At 38.5% G+C, this 17,069-nt stretch overlaps 3 protein-coding genes across 3 annotated transcripts; 1 reads left to right on the plus strand and 2 right to left on the minus strand.

Annotated features, from left to right (window-relative positions):
- LOC18598145 (uncharacterized) lies at nt 1-2,030 on the minus strand. Its single transcript, XM_018120825.2, has 7 exons — nt 1,871-2,030; nt 1,237-1,453; nt 1,029-1,110; nt 861-927; nt 589-774; nt 445-505; nt 1-351 (listed from the first exon to the last, which is right to left on the minus strand). The coding sequence occupies exons 2-7, from the start codon at nt 1,448-1,450 to the stop codon at nt 188-190; spliced, it is 774 nt and encodes a 257-aa protein (XP_017976314.2). The 5' UTR covers nt 1,451-1,453; nt 1,871-2,030; the 3' UTR covers nt 1-187.
- A 1,732-nt stretch (nt 2,031-3,762) lies between these two features.
- LOC18598146 (uncharacterized) lies at nt 3,763-16,297 on the plus strand. The gene is given in 4 exon segments (XM_088806187.1): nt 3,763-4,069; nt 4,072-4,172; nt 4,174-4,245; nt 16,097-16,297. Coding segments are annotated over 4 exon segments (468 nt in total). The 5' UTR covers nt 3,763-3,816; the 3' UTR covers nt 16,139-16,297.
- Nucleotides 10,582-15,327, minus strand: LOC148762371 (uncharacterized). Its single transcript, XM_088806756.1, has 2 exons — nt 15,294-15,327; nt 10,582-12,595 (listed from the first exon to the last, which is right to left on the minus strand). Exon 2 carries the CDS (start codon nt 12,543-12,545, stop codon nt 10,656-10,658), a length of 1,890 nt encoding a protein of 629 aa, XP_088662882.1. The 5' UTR covers nt 12,546-12,595; nt 15,294-15,327; the 3' UTR covers nt 10,582-10,655.
- Nucleotides 16,298-17,069: the final 772 nt, after the last annotated feature.

Genomic DNA, 17,069 nt, shown 5'->3' on the forward strand with positions numbered 1-17,069 from the left:
TTCATAAAGCATATGATTAAGTTTATATAGGTTCATAAACAATGTATCCTTGTAAACGGAACAAATGTCTCATTAATGGTACTCTCTAACACCACATTTCTCAGGAGGTATTAGTCAATGTGATCCAGTTCTTTCTCCTTAGAATAATATATGCCAAATTTAGACCAAACAAAAGCCAAAAACTGTTCTACCTTGTCCCTTGAATATTGACCATAATCTTGGAGTAGTAATCCCAATCTGAGTGCATTGGCGTTATTGCAGGCTGCCCAAAAGGATGTGCCTTAACATATGAAGGGACATCATCTGCCGCTGCCAGCCCTTCCAAGTAGCGCCACAGCTCGCCATCTGGACCTAGACAAAGTTACATTTCAGCTTTACATGAATTCATTGAAAAAATACGAAGTCTTAACCGGGAATTCTATTTCAAGGGCATGAAACGCTCACCTAAAGAATTATCATTAACTTGGTTCGCCTTGTATTCAGAAGGAAATATGGCGGTGTAAGGCTGCAAGAAGGCATAAAGATTAAGCTTTGAACTACTCAAGTTGTTGGAATTTGTACTTCTTTCTAAATGGATATGTATTTTACAGGATTTAGCAGGGCTTTGTAGGGCTTATCATCAATTAGCAACGTATTCGATGCTGAATATTCATCCCTGTGCTGCAGAGAGCTAGACCAATTTCTATCCCACACTTTCTTCAATTCCTTCAAAAATATCGGTTTTTCTTTCTTCTCCAAGCAGCTGACTCCAGTATTAGTGCATTCATTTTGATCCTGGGGAAGAATCAAAAAGCTTTGTCATTTTCTTATGGACTCCACTTCCCTTTCTATAAGAAAAACAAATCTACTTTCATGCTTACCCAAGCAAATAAAATCTTGCTTCTCAGCCCACTCATTATACAGTCCAAGGCGCTGTTCAAGTACCATCTTCACATTTACCATAAGAATAAAAATAAGCATAGCAATCACCACATGAAATTGCAAAAAGAAACAGAGCTTGATTAAGTGGCTTCATTAACTAGACTCACTCTCTTGCAGATGACCATATCCCCACCTCAAATCTTGAAAGACAGAATTTCATGAACTCTTCACAATAAGGCCTCTTGTACACTTAATGAGGGGAAAAAGAAGGAAGACGAGCAGCGTGTAATTAAGTACTAACAATAAATTGGTAACAGCAATTTTGGAAACAGACCAAAAGAAAATTAAAAAGAATAACAATACTAAATTCCATACCAGCGTAGCTTCCATAAACAGCATCGGGCCTACGATGTACTATTGGAACTTCAGCTGTGTCTTTCCTGCAGATTCTATGGCAAAGCAACCCTCCAAGACCAAAAACAAGAAGTTTCTTTCTACCCTTTGTGTGAACAGAATAGTTCTGATCTCTATCATCTTCCACACTTCCATAAAAAAATTCCCGCTTGGTAAAGTTACTCGTCCCAGCCATTTTCTGGTCATATAAATATGAAATTAAGCACTGTTTTTACTTGAGAATTTGCCCTGGTTGGTTTCCTTTATATACATGAAAATCCATAACTTTTCAGCTTTTATCATTAACCATTATGTATCTAACTGATGTCTTTCAAGTTTCATGCATTAACCTTAACTGGCAATGGTTCCATCACTTATGGGGTGCATGCATATATACTCCTGATCTCCTGTCTTTTGAGGAGATTATGAACCCATTTCAACTTCTGATAAAGCATTACTTAGTACTATCAAATTACTATCACTTGATTTTAATACCTGGATCTCTCCTATTTCTTGATCTAGGGTTTTATTTCTTTCTACAGAAATATAGAAATAAAGGAGCAGAAATATTTGATAGTGCTAATAAGTTAAAACCAAAAACAAGATCATTACTTACCTTCTCTTTTCTTAATCCTCTTCCAACTAATTAAAGTCAGAATCAAGAGCATCAATAAGGCAATTCTCAAATTTTGAATCCTTCTGTTTTGATAATTCAACTTCAATGCAAAACACTTCAATTATTTGGAAAGACTACCTGCACCTACTTTTCTTCTTTTAGTGGGATTGCAACTTATAAGAAAAGCTCTTCCATGCACTTTAGATATGATAAACTCACACTCAAATGACCTCTCAGTGTAAATTACCAATAGAGAAAAGGAGTTACTTAAATTTGATTGGTCATTCATGCATTCAAAAATCAAAACCATGCGACATAGGAAACATGACCTGAATTCAAATAAACCCATTTGCTTACGGTGAGGGGTGACTTTGATTTTTTTTTTTTACATAATACTTAAATAAAATTTTAAATTATTTAAGTAAATTTATTTTTTTTTTAGGTTTAATAAGTTTTTATATTTTTATTTTGAGTCAAATAAACTCTTATAACTAATAATTGACTATTGTTATTAGTCAAAATATTTTTTATTATTTTATGTTCAAATGACACTAACATGGTGTTGATATGAAAGATAAAAAATACTACAAGATCAAGTTATCATACTAAATTAGCATGCCACACCATCATCAATTATGATATATCAACATGTTACATCATTATTAATTATGATATATTAATATGCCACTTCAATGTCACATGGTATAAAATGATAAATGACATTTTAATTAAATCAATCATTAATTATAAGAGTTTATTTAATTTATAATAAAAATATAAAAATTTTGTTAAAAGTAATAAAAATATAATAACTTATTTAAATTTTTTTAAATAATTTAGGACTTTTTTGAATATTATATTTTTTAATCTCTTTTAAAAACGTTCAAGTTAAAGTTATTTAAATTTATAATTTAAGTAGACAATCTATTAGCAATTTGGATCTCGACCCAGCTGAGTTGGGTTTGTTTGACCCACTTATCTCGGTCTGCTCTTTTGTCACGAATTAAATAGTCTACGGCCTAAACAGACCAACGGTCCAAGCAGGTTCAACTCAACAGCTTAAGCAGACCAACGACCCAAGCTGGCCAACTGTCCAAACAATTTAAAATCTTGACACGTGACACTTAGATTAACCCGTCAACTATAGTTATTTTAATTTTTCTTTTTAAAAAAAGAGGAAAAAAAACTTTGTAAATCTTCTCCTTTTCTTTTACAAACCATAAGATCAAGTATCTTTTGTATTAATTAAAATATTTTAAAGTAGAAATTCAAAATTTGAATCTTGTAATTAAGAATTAATGTAGAATTTCATTTATAAAGTTAAGTATAATGACTATGTAATTAATTAGTGAAATGCTAATGAATGTGGTTAAAACTGATGAAACTGTTTTCCTGGAAGAGAATTTATACCAGCTCTTTAGATACCTGAAGTAATTTTTTTGGATACGTGAAAAATGTCTTATAATTGCTTCATTTTTCTTAATTTTTTTATAATTAAAAAAAATTTAAATTTTACTTTTTAAATAAAAATAATACATCAATTAATGAAGGAAATACTCAAATTCTTTGTTTCTCTTCGTTTTGGTAAGAATAGTTTTATAAAACATCCATCCATCAGTATATGATGGAATGAATCCACCCTACCCTACCCTACCCTACCCTACCCTACACTCAGTCTTTCAACATATTTAAAACTTACACAAACTAAGTTCCTTCCCAGTCTAAGACATACCAGAACATTTGACTACACGTGGCAAAAACTCAGCATAAACGTGGCATGCAGAACCTTCCAGCACCGCCTACTCTTTCAATCTATTTCTTTCCAGCACTTTCTAGTGTCTAAACTGAAGCAATATGCATTTTCTAGTATGTACTATCCCGTACTTTATATAAAATCAAGCTCTTCATCAGGCACAAACATCGAAGACAAAGCCAGCAAAGTGGAAATGAAACCTATCAACGACAAAAAGGAAGACAAGAAAACTCCCGTGGTGATCCAAGCTGTAAGCCACGACGAAGAGCGTAAAAAGAAAGTTGAGAAGACAGAAGTGCCCTCTCGGAACATAGACACCATCAAGTACGTAGAGAAGAAGTTGGAGGATAAAGGGGTCCAACGGATGGAGCGACACCCGGCTAATGGGATCGGGATTGGTCGGCCACCGCCAAAGTCGGGTCATGGGGGGAAGTACACGTGGGAAGGACTAATGACGTGGCAGAGAACGAGCTGTTGGCGGTGCCTGCAGCTATCGATGAGAAGGACCCAAACTATATCGATGAGGCGGAAGAACAGAGGATTGAGGGGAGAGAAGAGCGACGTGGCTGGGTTTGTTATGGGTGAAGTGGAAGTGGCCAAAGCCTTTGAAGATCGAGAAGGGGTGGTGTAGACACCTAAATAAATATAAAAATTAATTAAATTAAATTAAATTAAATTAAATAAATAAATAAAATAATAATAATTAATAATAATAAAAAAAATTCCCAGCCATCCCTTCGCCATCCCATCCCCACCCACTACGTGTGATGGGGGTTCTGGCCACCAACTCCAGGAGGTGCCAGAACCCCCTCGCTGGGTTGTCCAAAAAATTGGACAACCCGGCTCTTTAAAACCTTGCAACCTGCAAAAAGAAGGGGAACCGTCATAGAAAAAGAAAAACACAAAAAAGAAACAAAAAAAAGAAAAACAAGGAGAGTGGGGTGAGATCTGAGAGGAGAGAGGTCGACGAAAGGGTGAGATTTGAGAGGAGAGAGGCCGACGGAAGGGTGAGATCTAAGAGGAGAGAGAGAGAGGCCGACGAAAGAGAGGGATCGTCCGACAGGAGGCGAAGAGATCCGTCGGGAGAGAGAGAAGAGAAAGAGAAGCCGACGGGAAGAGAGGGGAGGACGCCGGCGCCGGCAAAGAAGGGAGATTTTTTAGAGAGAAGGGAGAGGGTGCGACTAGAGAGAGAAACTAAAAGGCTGAAAATGAGAGGAAAAGATAAAAACGGGATTTATATACCCGAGTTTAGGGCTTAAAACGGCGTCGTTTCGGTAGAGGGAAGAATTCAAAAGGTCGACGCCAAAACGACGTCGTTTGAGGGAGCCCCCAGAGCCCCAAAACGGTGCGTTCAGGAGAGGGCCAAGCGGACCAAGGAAGCGGGCCAGGCAGACCTCTGCGCAGCCCAGACAACTTGGGCCATCCTTCCGGCCCAAGCAAGATGAGGCCTTACCCATTTCTTGTGGATTTGGGCCTATCTATTTTATTTTAATTGTTTGCTTAGCTTTAATAAAGATATGTAAATAATAAAAAATATTAATATTATAAATATATTAGAAGGCTTGCAAAAAATAAAATAAATAATAATAATAATAGTAATTCATGATGCAAATATATATATATATTATATTATATTTTTTAGATAAAAAAATAAAAAATATAAAAATGTAGAAAGAAAAAAATAATAATGATAATAACAAAAATGAAAAATAAATAAATAATAATAATAAATAATATAATTGGAACAAATATTTGAGTATTACCACCAAAAAGGAGGTAAAGAGTTGCTTCTTTCCGGTGGATATTTTCGGGTGCGAAGTTAGAGACAGATTTTCACCGAAGCGTCGGGATAAATCTGAACTCTAGATTTCAAAACCCATTAAGTCAAATAGTCATTGTTAGAAAACAATATATGTAGAAAAATTTTGTTAATTCAAATAAATATTACTAAATAAAGTTAATCTAATCGTTTAAAAATTAATTAATTATTTAGATAAACTTTGTAATCAAGTAAAAAAATTGACCAACAAACATGGATTTAAATAACCAAAAAATAAAGTATATATATAAATAAATAAATAATAAATAATAAATAATCAAAATTTTTTAAACAATCAATAAACGCGTGCATATAGATACCATCATTTTATACGGTCATTGCATGCCACTCTTATTTTGCAAATGGCGCGGGAATCCCGATGATGGGATTTCCCCGAGGAGCTCGTAGAGACGAGTTCTCCCGGGGATATCTCTAGGTGAGGGGAATCTCGAGACTTCACCAAAGCGTTGGGATGGTCTTCGAATAATTTTCCAATAAAAGATTACCGACTCCATCATTTAAAATAAACAAGTCACGACATCATTCTACGCTTGCATCATATGCATACGTAAGACCAAGTGAAAAACTCAGTCTGGCAATTCAATAAAAATTTAATTAATAAAATAGGGATTAAACTAAGAAAAGGCTATATTAAGATAACTTAAGATTAAATGGTACCGTTCGTAGAACGGGCGTCACGGAGGTGCTAACCCTTCTCCGTGCGTAACCGCACTCCCGAACCCATCTCTAAAAAACGTGGACTAGTTATCGTTCTTTCGACGGACCTAAAATTAATTTAGGACTTCGTCGATTAAGAATCGGGTTAATAGGTGACCAATCACACCTAGATAAAAAAGATTGGTGGCGACTCCCACACCCACACACTAACTGATTTTCAAGTTGAAAACCTGAAAAGGCAGCTTGAATTTGGGAGATGTGTTTAGGGCGAAAACCTGAAAGGGCGGTCTAGACACGGAAAGGTCCAAATACTACAAAAGCTTAACACAGAAAGGGTGAAGCTCATGATCCGAGATGTTCATACAAAAGGCAAGGGAGCTGACAAATGTGCCTATTTCGGGATAAAATTTTGAACCACTGTCATTATCATCTTTGCATTCATTATTTGGAATCCTGGAAGGTAAAGGGAATTGAAATATGTAGAACTATTGTATAGGTAAATAGTTAAAATAAAAGGATGAAACGACACTAATGGAAATGATTAATTATGAGAGGAGATATGAGAAATGCACTACGTATGTCAATTTATTAAAATGATAAATGATAAAAAGCCCGATACATAAAATTCCAATGCTTTTGGGCATAAGCATGGATGTTTAGTTTGCATTACTTTGAAATTGAATCACAAGTGACTGGTAAACTCATGGTGGTCCAGTTGCTCAGCTTTAGATTTGGTGGCCCAAGGTATGTAGTAGGAATCTCATCCGCATTTCTTGGCTGTTCTTCACCTTCCTCCGTTGCACATATTGACAAATCAGAAAAAGTCCCTCCTAGAGCTGACACTGATTCTTGGTTCTCAACGGTGAGTGATTCAGGAAAGATGCAACCTCCAGATCGGAATGTCTTGTAAAGATGAGGATATGTCATTCCTCGGATTTCCAACTCATGCCCCTTAAAGCGAGCCAACCTTTCTTTTCTTCTTTCGGCTATCATTTCTTCTCTTTCCTTCTTAGTTGGCTTGTACCCCAGGCCAAACCTTTCTTCATTTTTGGTAGTGCGTATGGGACTTCTAATACCTTGCAGTTCTTTTCCCAATCCTGCCCCCGCTCGGTATCCTTTTCCTAATATCTGACTGACAATCATCTTGGTGGTTTTGGAAAGCCTCGGAATAGGCGGTGTGGTTCCTTCTCCCACATATGTGGTGTTAACAAACTCGAAGGATCGAAAGGAACATTCAGGCACTTCTTCCGCTGCTTCCACGTAAGGCGTATCTGCTGGCTTGCTTATGAGTAAGTCCTCTTCCCCGTTAACACAGACAATCTTCCCTTCCACGATGAACTTGACCTTCTGATGAAGAGATGAAGGTATGGCCCCAGCCATGTGTATCCAAGGTCTTCCCAACAAATAATTGTATGAAGGAGCAATATCCATAACCTGGAATTCAATGGTAAAGGTACATGGGCCAATTTCTACTGGTATCTCAATGTCCCCTACTACTTCTCTCCTTGTTCCATCGAAAGCTCTTACGATCATCTGACTCTTTCGCATGTAGGACATGTTGATGGGTAAACGGGCCAAGGTCCTCATGGGCATCACATTTAAGGACGATCCGTTGTCAAGCAGTACCTTTGCGACGGTACAACCTTTACACTTGGTAGTGATGTGCAAGGCTTTGTAATTTCCTCTACCTCCAGAAGGGATTTCTTCATCGCTAAAGGATATTATGTTACCCACCGAAATGTTCCCAACAATGTAGTCCAAATTTTCAACCGAGATATCATGATCCACATATGCTTGGTTCAGAATCTTCATCAGAGAGTTCCTATGTGGTTCTGAGCTGAGGAGCAAAGATAGTAGTGAAATACGAGCGGGCATCCGGTTCAATTGCTCGATTACATTGTACTCACTATGTTTGATGAACTTGAGGAACTCGGCAGCTTCTTTTTCTGTCACCGATCTTTTCGAACCATCTGTCGATTCCGGAGGTTGTACCTCTTCTCCTCTAGGACTTTGCTCTTTTTCCTTTCCCTTCTCATTCTTGAGATTCTCGAATGCTTCCGGTGAATAGCAACGCCCGCTGCGGGTAATCCCTCCAACACCAGTTATATTGGCAGCATCATCTTGAGATTCAGCTATCCATTTCTTCGCTTCCGAAACTTGTACATTGCAGTTGTAGTTCCATGGGACAGCTTTGTTGTCTTTGTAGAGGAAGGGTTTAGGGACTTCGATGACCATCTTGGCATGGTTTTTGTCCTCCACAAGCTCTCCTTTTGGTTCGTAGAAAATGGTCAAAGGTTTTATCTTCATTGGGTGAGTAGACTCCTTGGATATCATGTTTACTGCTGACTCTGAAGCTTCCGTATAGAACTCGATCTTTGATTCGTCCATCATTCTTTGCACTTCCTTCCGGAAAGAACTACAACCCTGGATTGAATGTCCCACACATCCTTTGTGGTACAAGCAACATAGTCTTTGGATATCTCGTGAGTCATTCACATTAGGACATTCAGGCCACACCTCGAGCATATCGGCCTTTACCAAGGCTTCAAATACTTTCTCCATGGAGGTTTCCACTTCCCGAATGTTCCTTTTAACATACACCTCCCTTTCGATTGCATTTACCCCCGCCCCAGCATGATTTGGCAGTGGGTTGTTGTTAACATTCTGTTCTGGCTTTTTTTCAAAGTTCAGGATTCCTGCCTTGATCAACCCTTGCACCTTATGCTTAAATGCCGTGCAATTCTCAATCGAGTGACCTTCGATTCCGTAATGGTAATCACAATGGGCGGACGTGTCATACCATCTTGGGAACGGAGGTTTTAATGGCTCTATGTATAAGGGAGCTACTAGATGGTTTGCAACCAACTGAGTGAAGAGTTCAGCATAAGGGATTGGGATAGGGTCAAACTGCACTTTCTCTTGCTTGTTTCGCCATCCTCTTGATTCACCGGTAGTATGGTTGTTTGAAGGTGTTGTTTGTTGTGTGGTTGAAGCTGTAACAGGTGTGGAAGCAGGCGGGTAAGGTGTCCGTTGGATGGGATTATATGGGTACGGGTTAGGGAAGGCATTTGGCATAGGCGGGTATGGGTATGGGCTTTGTGAAGTGTTGTGCACAGCTGGGTAATAGGGGTATGGTAGGTATGGCTGGTAAGGGTTGTATGTTCCTCCTTGGTGTTGTCCTGAAGTAATGGCTTGGGCTTCTCCTTCTTTCCTCTTGAAAGTTCCCCCTTTCCTTGTGTTTGCCATATCACCTCCTTCTATCTTCCCTTGCTTAATGGCAGTTTCTATCATTTCTCCCGAAATCACCATATCAGCAAAGTTCTTGGTGGCACTACCAACCAATCGTTCATAGTAAGGGGCTCGCAAGGTGTTAACAAACATTACAGTGGTTTCTTTCTCAGTCAATGGTGGCTGAACTTGAGAGGCCACATTCCTCCATCTTTGAGCGTATTCTTTGAAGCTTTCAGTGGTTTTCTTCTCCATGTTTTGTAAAGAAAGGCGATCTGGAGCCATATCTGTAACGTGCTTATACTGAGCTACAAACGCCCGAGCAAGGTCTTTCCACGTGTGGATTCGATTGCGGTCCAGTTGGACGTACCATTTTGCTGCAGCACCAGTAAGGCTATCTTGGAAGCAATGTATCAAGAGTTTGTCATCATGAGCATATGCGGCCATTCTTCTACAATACATGGTGATATGTGTGACCGGACACTTGGTTCCATCATACTTCTCAAAGTCTGGAACTTTGAACTTTGGGGGTATAACCACATCTGGAACCAGACAAAGCTCAATTGCATCCATAGAACAATACATTCCCATTCCTTCTACCATGCGCAGTCTTTCCTCAAAAAGGTCAAATTTTTGATGAGTATCGGGATTATCTTTCGATTCAACGGATCCACATTTGAGCTTCTCTTGTTCCTTTGGATCATCCAAATCAGGCACAGAGATGGGATCTGAAGGACTTGCCCCTCCAATTGGCCTTTGTTGAGCATAAGTCGGTGGTGGTCCTATTGGCATCCCAAAAAATGGATATTGACCCATGGATGGCATGGGAATAGAAGCATTCCTTGCAGGTGGAGGTGTAAATCCTGGTGGATACACGGGGTCTGTATTGGTTTCTGTCTGTTGAACGGCTTCTGGTGTACCAAAACTCCCCGCCACTTTCTTTCCTTTATCTGTAGATATTAACTCCAAAATTTTTGATAACTGACCCATGATTTCTTCTTGCTTCTTCTCAATCTTATCCATCCTCTCTGAATGCTCGTCCCCCATGATCTTAGAACGGGCTCTTGTATTGTATCTGTGGAGAATTTGTTTTTCTGGAATTTTGTTCTATTAGTTCAAGGAATAAGTTAGAATTTTATATTGAGTGCATTATTATTTATTATTTTTGTCTGAATCATGCATTATGATGCAAATGAAATGTATTTGAATAGAAAAAATATTGGCCATCCAACATTTACCATAAGAAAATCCGCATCCATAAAACTTAAATATCCAATTACATCATTGTCTAAAACCATTCATAACTATCAAAAAGAAAAACCGACTTTGTCATATTGGTCCCTAACCATCTTGAGGTGACTGATCAACCGCTCACTCAATTCATCCTTGGGAAGGATCTCCCGCCTGAGTTCTTCAGTCTTGTCTGCCATTACTCGAGCTCTAAATGCCACTTCTCTCATCTGCCTCAGTATCCATTGCATTTCAGCTTCTTTCCTTTGAAGGCTTTGTGCGCATGAATTGTTTCTTTCCCTCATTTGGAAATATTCTTGCCTTACTGCTTCATACTGTGCCTTATAGCCCTCCATGGCAGTTTCCAACATGTCGCAGTCATTTTTCAACTCTTGGATGGTTTGTTCTTTCCTTTGTACCTCGTGCTGCAAAGCGTTGTTGGCACTTTGGAGTTCTTGTATTCGGGCTAACAGAGAAGAATTTGCCACACTCGCTTCCTCAAACTTGCTTTGCCACTCATCCCGCTCTTTCAAAGCCACCCGTACCTTTCTTGCAGTTTCTTTCTTCACTTCTTCTAGCTCATCCTCACGCCTACGCTTCATATTCATCATCTCCTTTTCAAGTCTTTTCCTCGTTAACTCACTCTCCAACAGGACGTCTTGAGGTTCTGGGTTTACGGGATGTTTGGATGGGTTCTTCGGGGGATGTATGACATTTTTCACCCTTTGGTCATGCCAAGTATGATATCCTGTGGTGACTTCATCAGTAACCCTTCCCTGATCTACTCGGCAAGTTTTCTTCCAGTCTTGAGCAATTTCCTCAATTCTCTTTAGCGTTTCTGGCTCTCCATATGTAAACTCTAACTGGTCGAGCTGGTGAGTCATGGGCACGAATTGCTCAGATCCGAACTGTCTCCGCACCATTATTGGGGCATAGCTGATGGCTCCCCAAGGTCCCATCAGTGGTACCCACGGCTTATCCCCACATTTATACATTACTTGCATTCGTGGCATCCATGGAGCTCTCCAAGTCACTTCAATGCTCATTAACCTCCGGAGCCTTGTGACCCACTCTTCTTTCCTTTTGTAGTCAGGCCATTCACTTTCGCAGAACTCAAGGATAGGACAACTCGCAGACAGATAAAGCTTTCGAAATTTGCTCTCTTTGCATTCGAAATGGCTTTTGATCCATATGGTTAGGAGTTGAGCACATCCGATGAACCGTCCCTCACCTTTGCGTCGACAGAAATTCAAGGATCTGAAGGTTTCAGCTAAGATGGACGGGGCCGGGTTGATGCTCCTTGTCACCTGATCAAAGAAGTCTATGACTGACACCTCCACATGACCTAGAACCTTTGGGAAGACCACTAAGCCGTAAATCGCCATCGCAAAAGCCAAGAGACCTTGTTCATCCTCCATGTGTTTTTTAATATATCCGTTCAAGAAACTCCACGGAAGGCATTCTGTGTCTCCTTTCTTCTTCAAATGCTGATCCACTTCCACCGTAGTCATTCCTAATAACTTGGCCAACTTTCGTCGGTGTCCCGTCTTCTGGGCCCTCCAATAGATCTTGTCAGGCTGCATATGGTCTATCCGGAGCAGAGAGGAGTATTCTTCTATGGTAGGGGTCATGTCCACCTTGTTAAAGACAAAGCAACGATATGAGGGATCCCAAAACTGGACAATGGCTCGGAGCATCTGGTCATCGACTGGTACATATAGGAGCCATGCAATGTGTCCATACTTGTTCTGAAAATCGTCTCGGTGAGCACGTCTCCATTGTTCCCAAATTCCTACCATCTCTGTGAGGTCATTCTGCTGAAGATCCAAGTGAACTCTCTCGGGTAAATTTGAGATATGTCCTTGGGTCAAACAGTCTCCTTTTTCCTGTTGAGTCTGCCTCATCTGTAACTCTATCTCATAGTCATTTCTGTATATGTTGAGCGGGCCGGCTGATGACGATGCCATGGATATAACTGGGATCTCTTAGGTTGAATGTTGTGTAGCCAATATTCCTCCTATATGCAATTACGATGTATGCAAATGAACATGTAACATGCGCATGACAAGCAAAATAAACTTAAGTTAGTATGGTAAAAAGAAATAATGTGGTGTTAAAAATAATAAGAGAATAACAAGCAATATCATGGGTATTATTGTCTACTCCACGATACTTTATTATCTCGGGGCATAATTTAAAATGGAGGGAGTGGAAGAAATTCCTTCATGTGTACCTATTTATAAGGTATGTTCTCACGGGTATGGCTCTTTCTAAGGTTAAGCTGCTCTCGGTACTCTATATGCTGAGCGGGGTTTATAAACAGAGCTAAGGTTCCCAAATCGTTCCTCACTGTCGTCCACGCGGACTAGTAAGGCACCCCGGTCCTCACCCATTACAGGCTTCAAACGGACTAGGTTCGATTTGAGTGGGAGTCTTCACTAGCCCGTGCGGAGGTTATCACCTCACGAGAGCGTAGCTACTAAACTCCCTCCTAAAAAGGACATAACCCGGGTGGAGGGTTTATGCATGAAGGTAGAACGTGCTGTGTGTGTGAAGGAAATCATGAGTTCAAAGTAACAATCTCACATCCCTCTACCTTAAATCCCCACAAGTATTAGAAGTAATAAAGTAATAAATGCGAAATAAACTAATGTACCAAACAAAGTATGCAGTACAAATCATTAATATTAAGAAAACAGTGAATTATTTAAAGCCTTGGATAACCTATTATTATTTTTTATGGCTCGACTCTCTAGTCCCCAGTGGAGTCGCCAGCTGTCGTAACGTGCGGGTCCGGGAACCCGATCGCTAGACGTGACCTGTGAAAACTCACTAAAAAATTCAACTAGGAGTCGCCACCAATCTTTTTTTTTTACTAGGTGTGATTGGCCACCTATTGACTCGATTCTAATCGATGCAAACTTAAATTAATTTTAAGCCCACCGAAAAGAACCTTAAACCGGTCTACAATTTTCTGGATCTAGGTTCGGGAGTACGGTTACGCCCGGGGAAGGATTAGCACCCCTCGGACGCCCGTTCCATGAACGGTACCATTTTTAGATTATCCTATTGGGCTTTAATTTTTAATTTCACTAGATTTCCTTAATTATTATTTTTTATTTTATCTCCTATTTAACCTAAAATGGAATGCAAATGGGTGGTGAGATGAAATGCATGGCGTGAGATAAAAATACCGGACAAATAACCTTTTATCGAGGATATTTTCCGAATCCGCCCATCATGCTGGTGGGACTCGGGATATTCTCTCACCTAAGGAATTATCCGAGGAACTCGCCTTCGCAAATTCGACGAATAATTCCCGTCATCGGGGTCATCGTACGTTTTCTTTTTAAAATAATATTTTTGTGCATAATGAACCTAATTCGGGCAAAAGCCTTTTATTAAAGATGATTCTCGAGCCCTCCCATCATACTGGTGGGACCCGAGGACATCTTTTCACCTAAGGAACTTTTCGAGAAATACCCGCCTTCGCAGGATCCCCGAAAGATCCCATCATCGGGGCTTAGACTCGAAAACAGAAATATTTATGTGCAATGATATGTATGATGCAATACGTATATGCTATGCTAATGCAATTATCTATATTTTTTGTTGTTATTAATTATTTTTATTTTATTATCATATTTCCTATTATTATTTCTAATTATTATTATTATTATTTTTTTTATACTTTACATTTTTTGTTCTAAGTTCTTTGTTTTTCACTTATAGTTAGACAAATTGTTTATAATTCTATGTTATTTTAGTGAGTAAAAATTATATATTTTTTTATCGTACTATTTTTATGTATTTTTATATTTTTATTATTATTATATTTTTCATAAGCGATTTTTATTCAAACCTAATGCTTAAGATCTTATTTTATATATATATATTTATTATTATTATTATTATTATTTTTTTTTATCTTTACATTTCTTATAGTTTATGCCACTTAATGCTCAATATTTAATTTTAAATTAGTTCCTTTTTTACTATTATATATTTATTTATTTTCATTTATTTAATGTCATGTATATTATATTTTCAAATTTATTATTTATTATATGTTTGAATTATTATTATTTATTATTTATTTATTTTTAATTATTTATTTATTATTTTTATCAAGTAATTTTTTTGATATAGTCAAACTTTTCATTTATTGAGAATTTCGGAACCTTGAAATCGAGGCCCTCCCATCGTACTGGTGGAGCCTTGATTCGGATTCTGAACCTAAGGAATATCGGCCCGGGATTGCGACTTCTCGCATCCCGATCGATTATCCCATCATCGGCACTAAGTTAAATGATTCTTTATCTATATTAAATAGTTCTTTATCTCCTTCTATTTTGTTCTTTCTCCGTTTATATAGAACTACCTTTTTACCTAATTTGATTTTTCCACATTTTTGTTTCATCATATTTTAATTCTAGTTCTCCCTAATTTATTTTCACTCTTATTATCTCTATATAAATTTTCATGACTATGAATCTCATAAATATGTTCCACATTTCATCTTTTCCCATATTTATATATATATATTTTAAAACAAACAATCCGCTAAATATTATATGTTTTTTAGCTAAATTAATATTCTAACGAAACCAATTAGCTTCCTTTTTTTTATTTTATATATACATATATATATTTTAAGTCAAACTTAGCACCACAAAATCAAGCCAATATATCTATAATAAAAATGAAAAATTTACCTTGTTATGAATAGCCACACCCTCCAACACCGAAACAGAGTCGTTTTGTAATCAAAAGGGGTCTTGGGGTGAGTCAAAACGGTGCCATTTTAAATCTTTGGACCCTCCCTCTTTCTTCACGCACCATTCTTCTCCCTTTCTCCTTCTCTATTTTTCACTGTCGCCGGCACTGCGTCACTTGCAGATCTGGTGCCGCGCCAGCCGTCGCTCCTCCCTCTCTGGTGCCGCGCCAGCCGCCGCTCCACTCTCTCTTCCTCCGTTCGGTGCTCCTTCCCCTCGCGCCAGATCTTCGCTGCTGCTGCTCCCTTTCTCTCTGGTGCCGCGCCAGCCGCCGCTCCTCTCTCTCTTCCTCCGTTCGATGCTCCTTCTTCTTGCGCCGGCAGCAGAACACCTCTCCCTCTCTTCTCTATTTTTCTGCCCAGCTCTCCTTCCTCTTCTATTTTTCTGCTCCTTGGTTGCTCTCCATTGTTTTGAAAGCTGCCTCCTTTTGCTGCAGGTTCTCCCCCTCCCATTTATACCCGATTTCTGGGTTTTGGAGGGGGCGCTCCACTACTGCCTTGTCCCTGGGCACCCAGGGGCAAGTTCCACTAACCTGCCAGAAGCGAATTTTTCGCGTCTGGCAGGTGAGAGAGGTGCCTGGCAGGGTGCGTCCGCACCCTGCCAGTCGTACCTCTCTCCCTTTCTTTCCATCATTTTTTTGTTCATTGTATTTTTAATCTAGTGTCTACAACCCACACACTAACTGATTTTTATTTTTGCCCGACGTCTGACGGACGGGTTCCCGAACCCGCACGTCACGACAGGTGGCTAGAGTTGAGCTTGATCCTCACTTGAAGGTTAATTAATTCATATAATGCTTGTTTTATCAGCTTGTTCGTGGTTAGATTGCTTTTTCTTTTTGGGGACAAAAGAGAAGTGTAATGACCAATGAGCGGGATGCTAAGAGCAACTGTTGCAAGTCCCTCGTACTGCAACAAATAATAATATAAGTAAATTTAAATTAACCTTAATTTGTGTTTGAAGTCTTTCTTATAGTAGCGCTATTAAAATCTTTTCTTGTTGTTTATGGCAAACAAACTATTGATTTGTTGTAGTTCTGGGTTTATTCCTAAGCGTATCATAGATAATCAGAAGCCCATCTCTTGACAAATAGGAACTTGTTTTAGATATGGAGGAAATTAGTTTACAAACTTAATAACCTTATTAAGGTGATGATTGTTAATTAATTAAGACTGGTTTTAGTGATTTGAGATTTCAACTTCATCTGCAAATTAGTAGTGTCTTTGGTAGCAACAAAATCTAAGTTCGCTAACAAATTTTGGAATCTACACACTTAAAGAGGGGTAAACATACATATGCTTTGAGTTAACCATGCCACTGTTACCTATGTTTTGAAGTAATGATTCAACTTTGTCATAGCGATTCATGACTTCATGTTCTGTTTTCAAGGTGTCTTGCACAAACTTCAACTTAGGCTCTCCCATGTTTGAAGGTTTTTACTTATACTCCATTCATGATGATATCTATGCAAACTGTTAAAGTTGTCCCCAAGAGGGACAACTTCTAGTTGATGGGCACCTTTAATTGACTGTCACAAGGTGTTTTTTCTTTTTGTTTGGAGAGGAAAAAAAGGGAACAATTCAAGGATAAAGAAAGGAAAAAAAAATGAAAGCAAAGAAACAAAACAAAATATTATTTAGTGAAAAAGGTTTTGATTAACTTTTATTATTTAATTTGTTGTATTTTTTCTACTTTTCTCTTCTTCTATTTTGGTAA

This window comes from Theobroma cacao, chromosome 5, assembly GCF_053813885.1.
Source record: "Theobroma cacao isolate CCN51 chromosome 5, ASM5381388v1, whole genome shotgun sequence".
Lineage (NCBI taxonomy): Eukaryota > Viridiplantae > Streptophyta > Magnoliopsida > Malvales > Malvaceae > Theobroma > Theobroma cacao.

Coding starts and splice junctions, on each gene's coding strand:
- LOC148762371 (XM_088806756.1), bottom strand. CDS start 12,545: ATGGCATCGTCATCAGCCGGCCCGCTCAACATATACAGAAATGACTAT.
- LOC18598145 (XM_018120825.2), bottom strand. CDS start 1,450: ATGGCTGGGACGAGTAACTTTACCAAGCGGGAATTTTTTTATGGAAGT. Junction 1,111..1,236: donor TGTTTATGGAAGCTACGCTG/GTATGGAATTTA, acceptor CCCCTCATTAAG/TGTACAAGAGGCCTTATTGT. Junction 775..860: donor GCAAGATTTTATTTGCTTGG/GTAAGCATGAAA, acceptor ATTCTTCCCCAG/GATCAAAATGAATGCACTAA.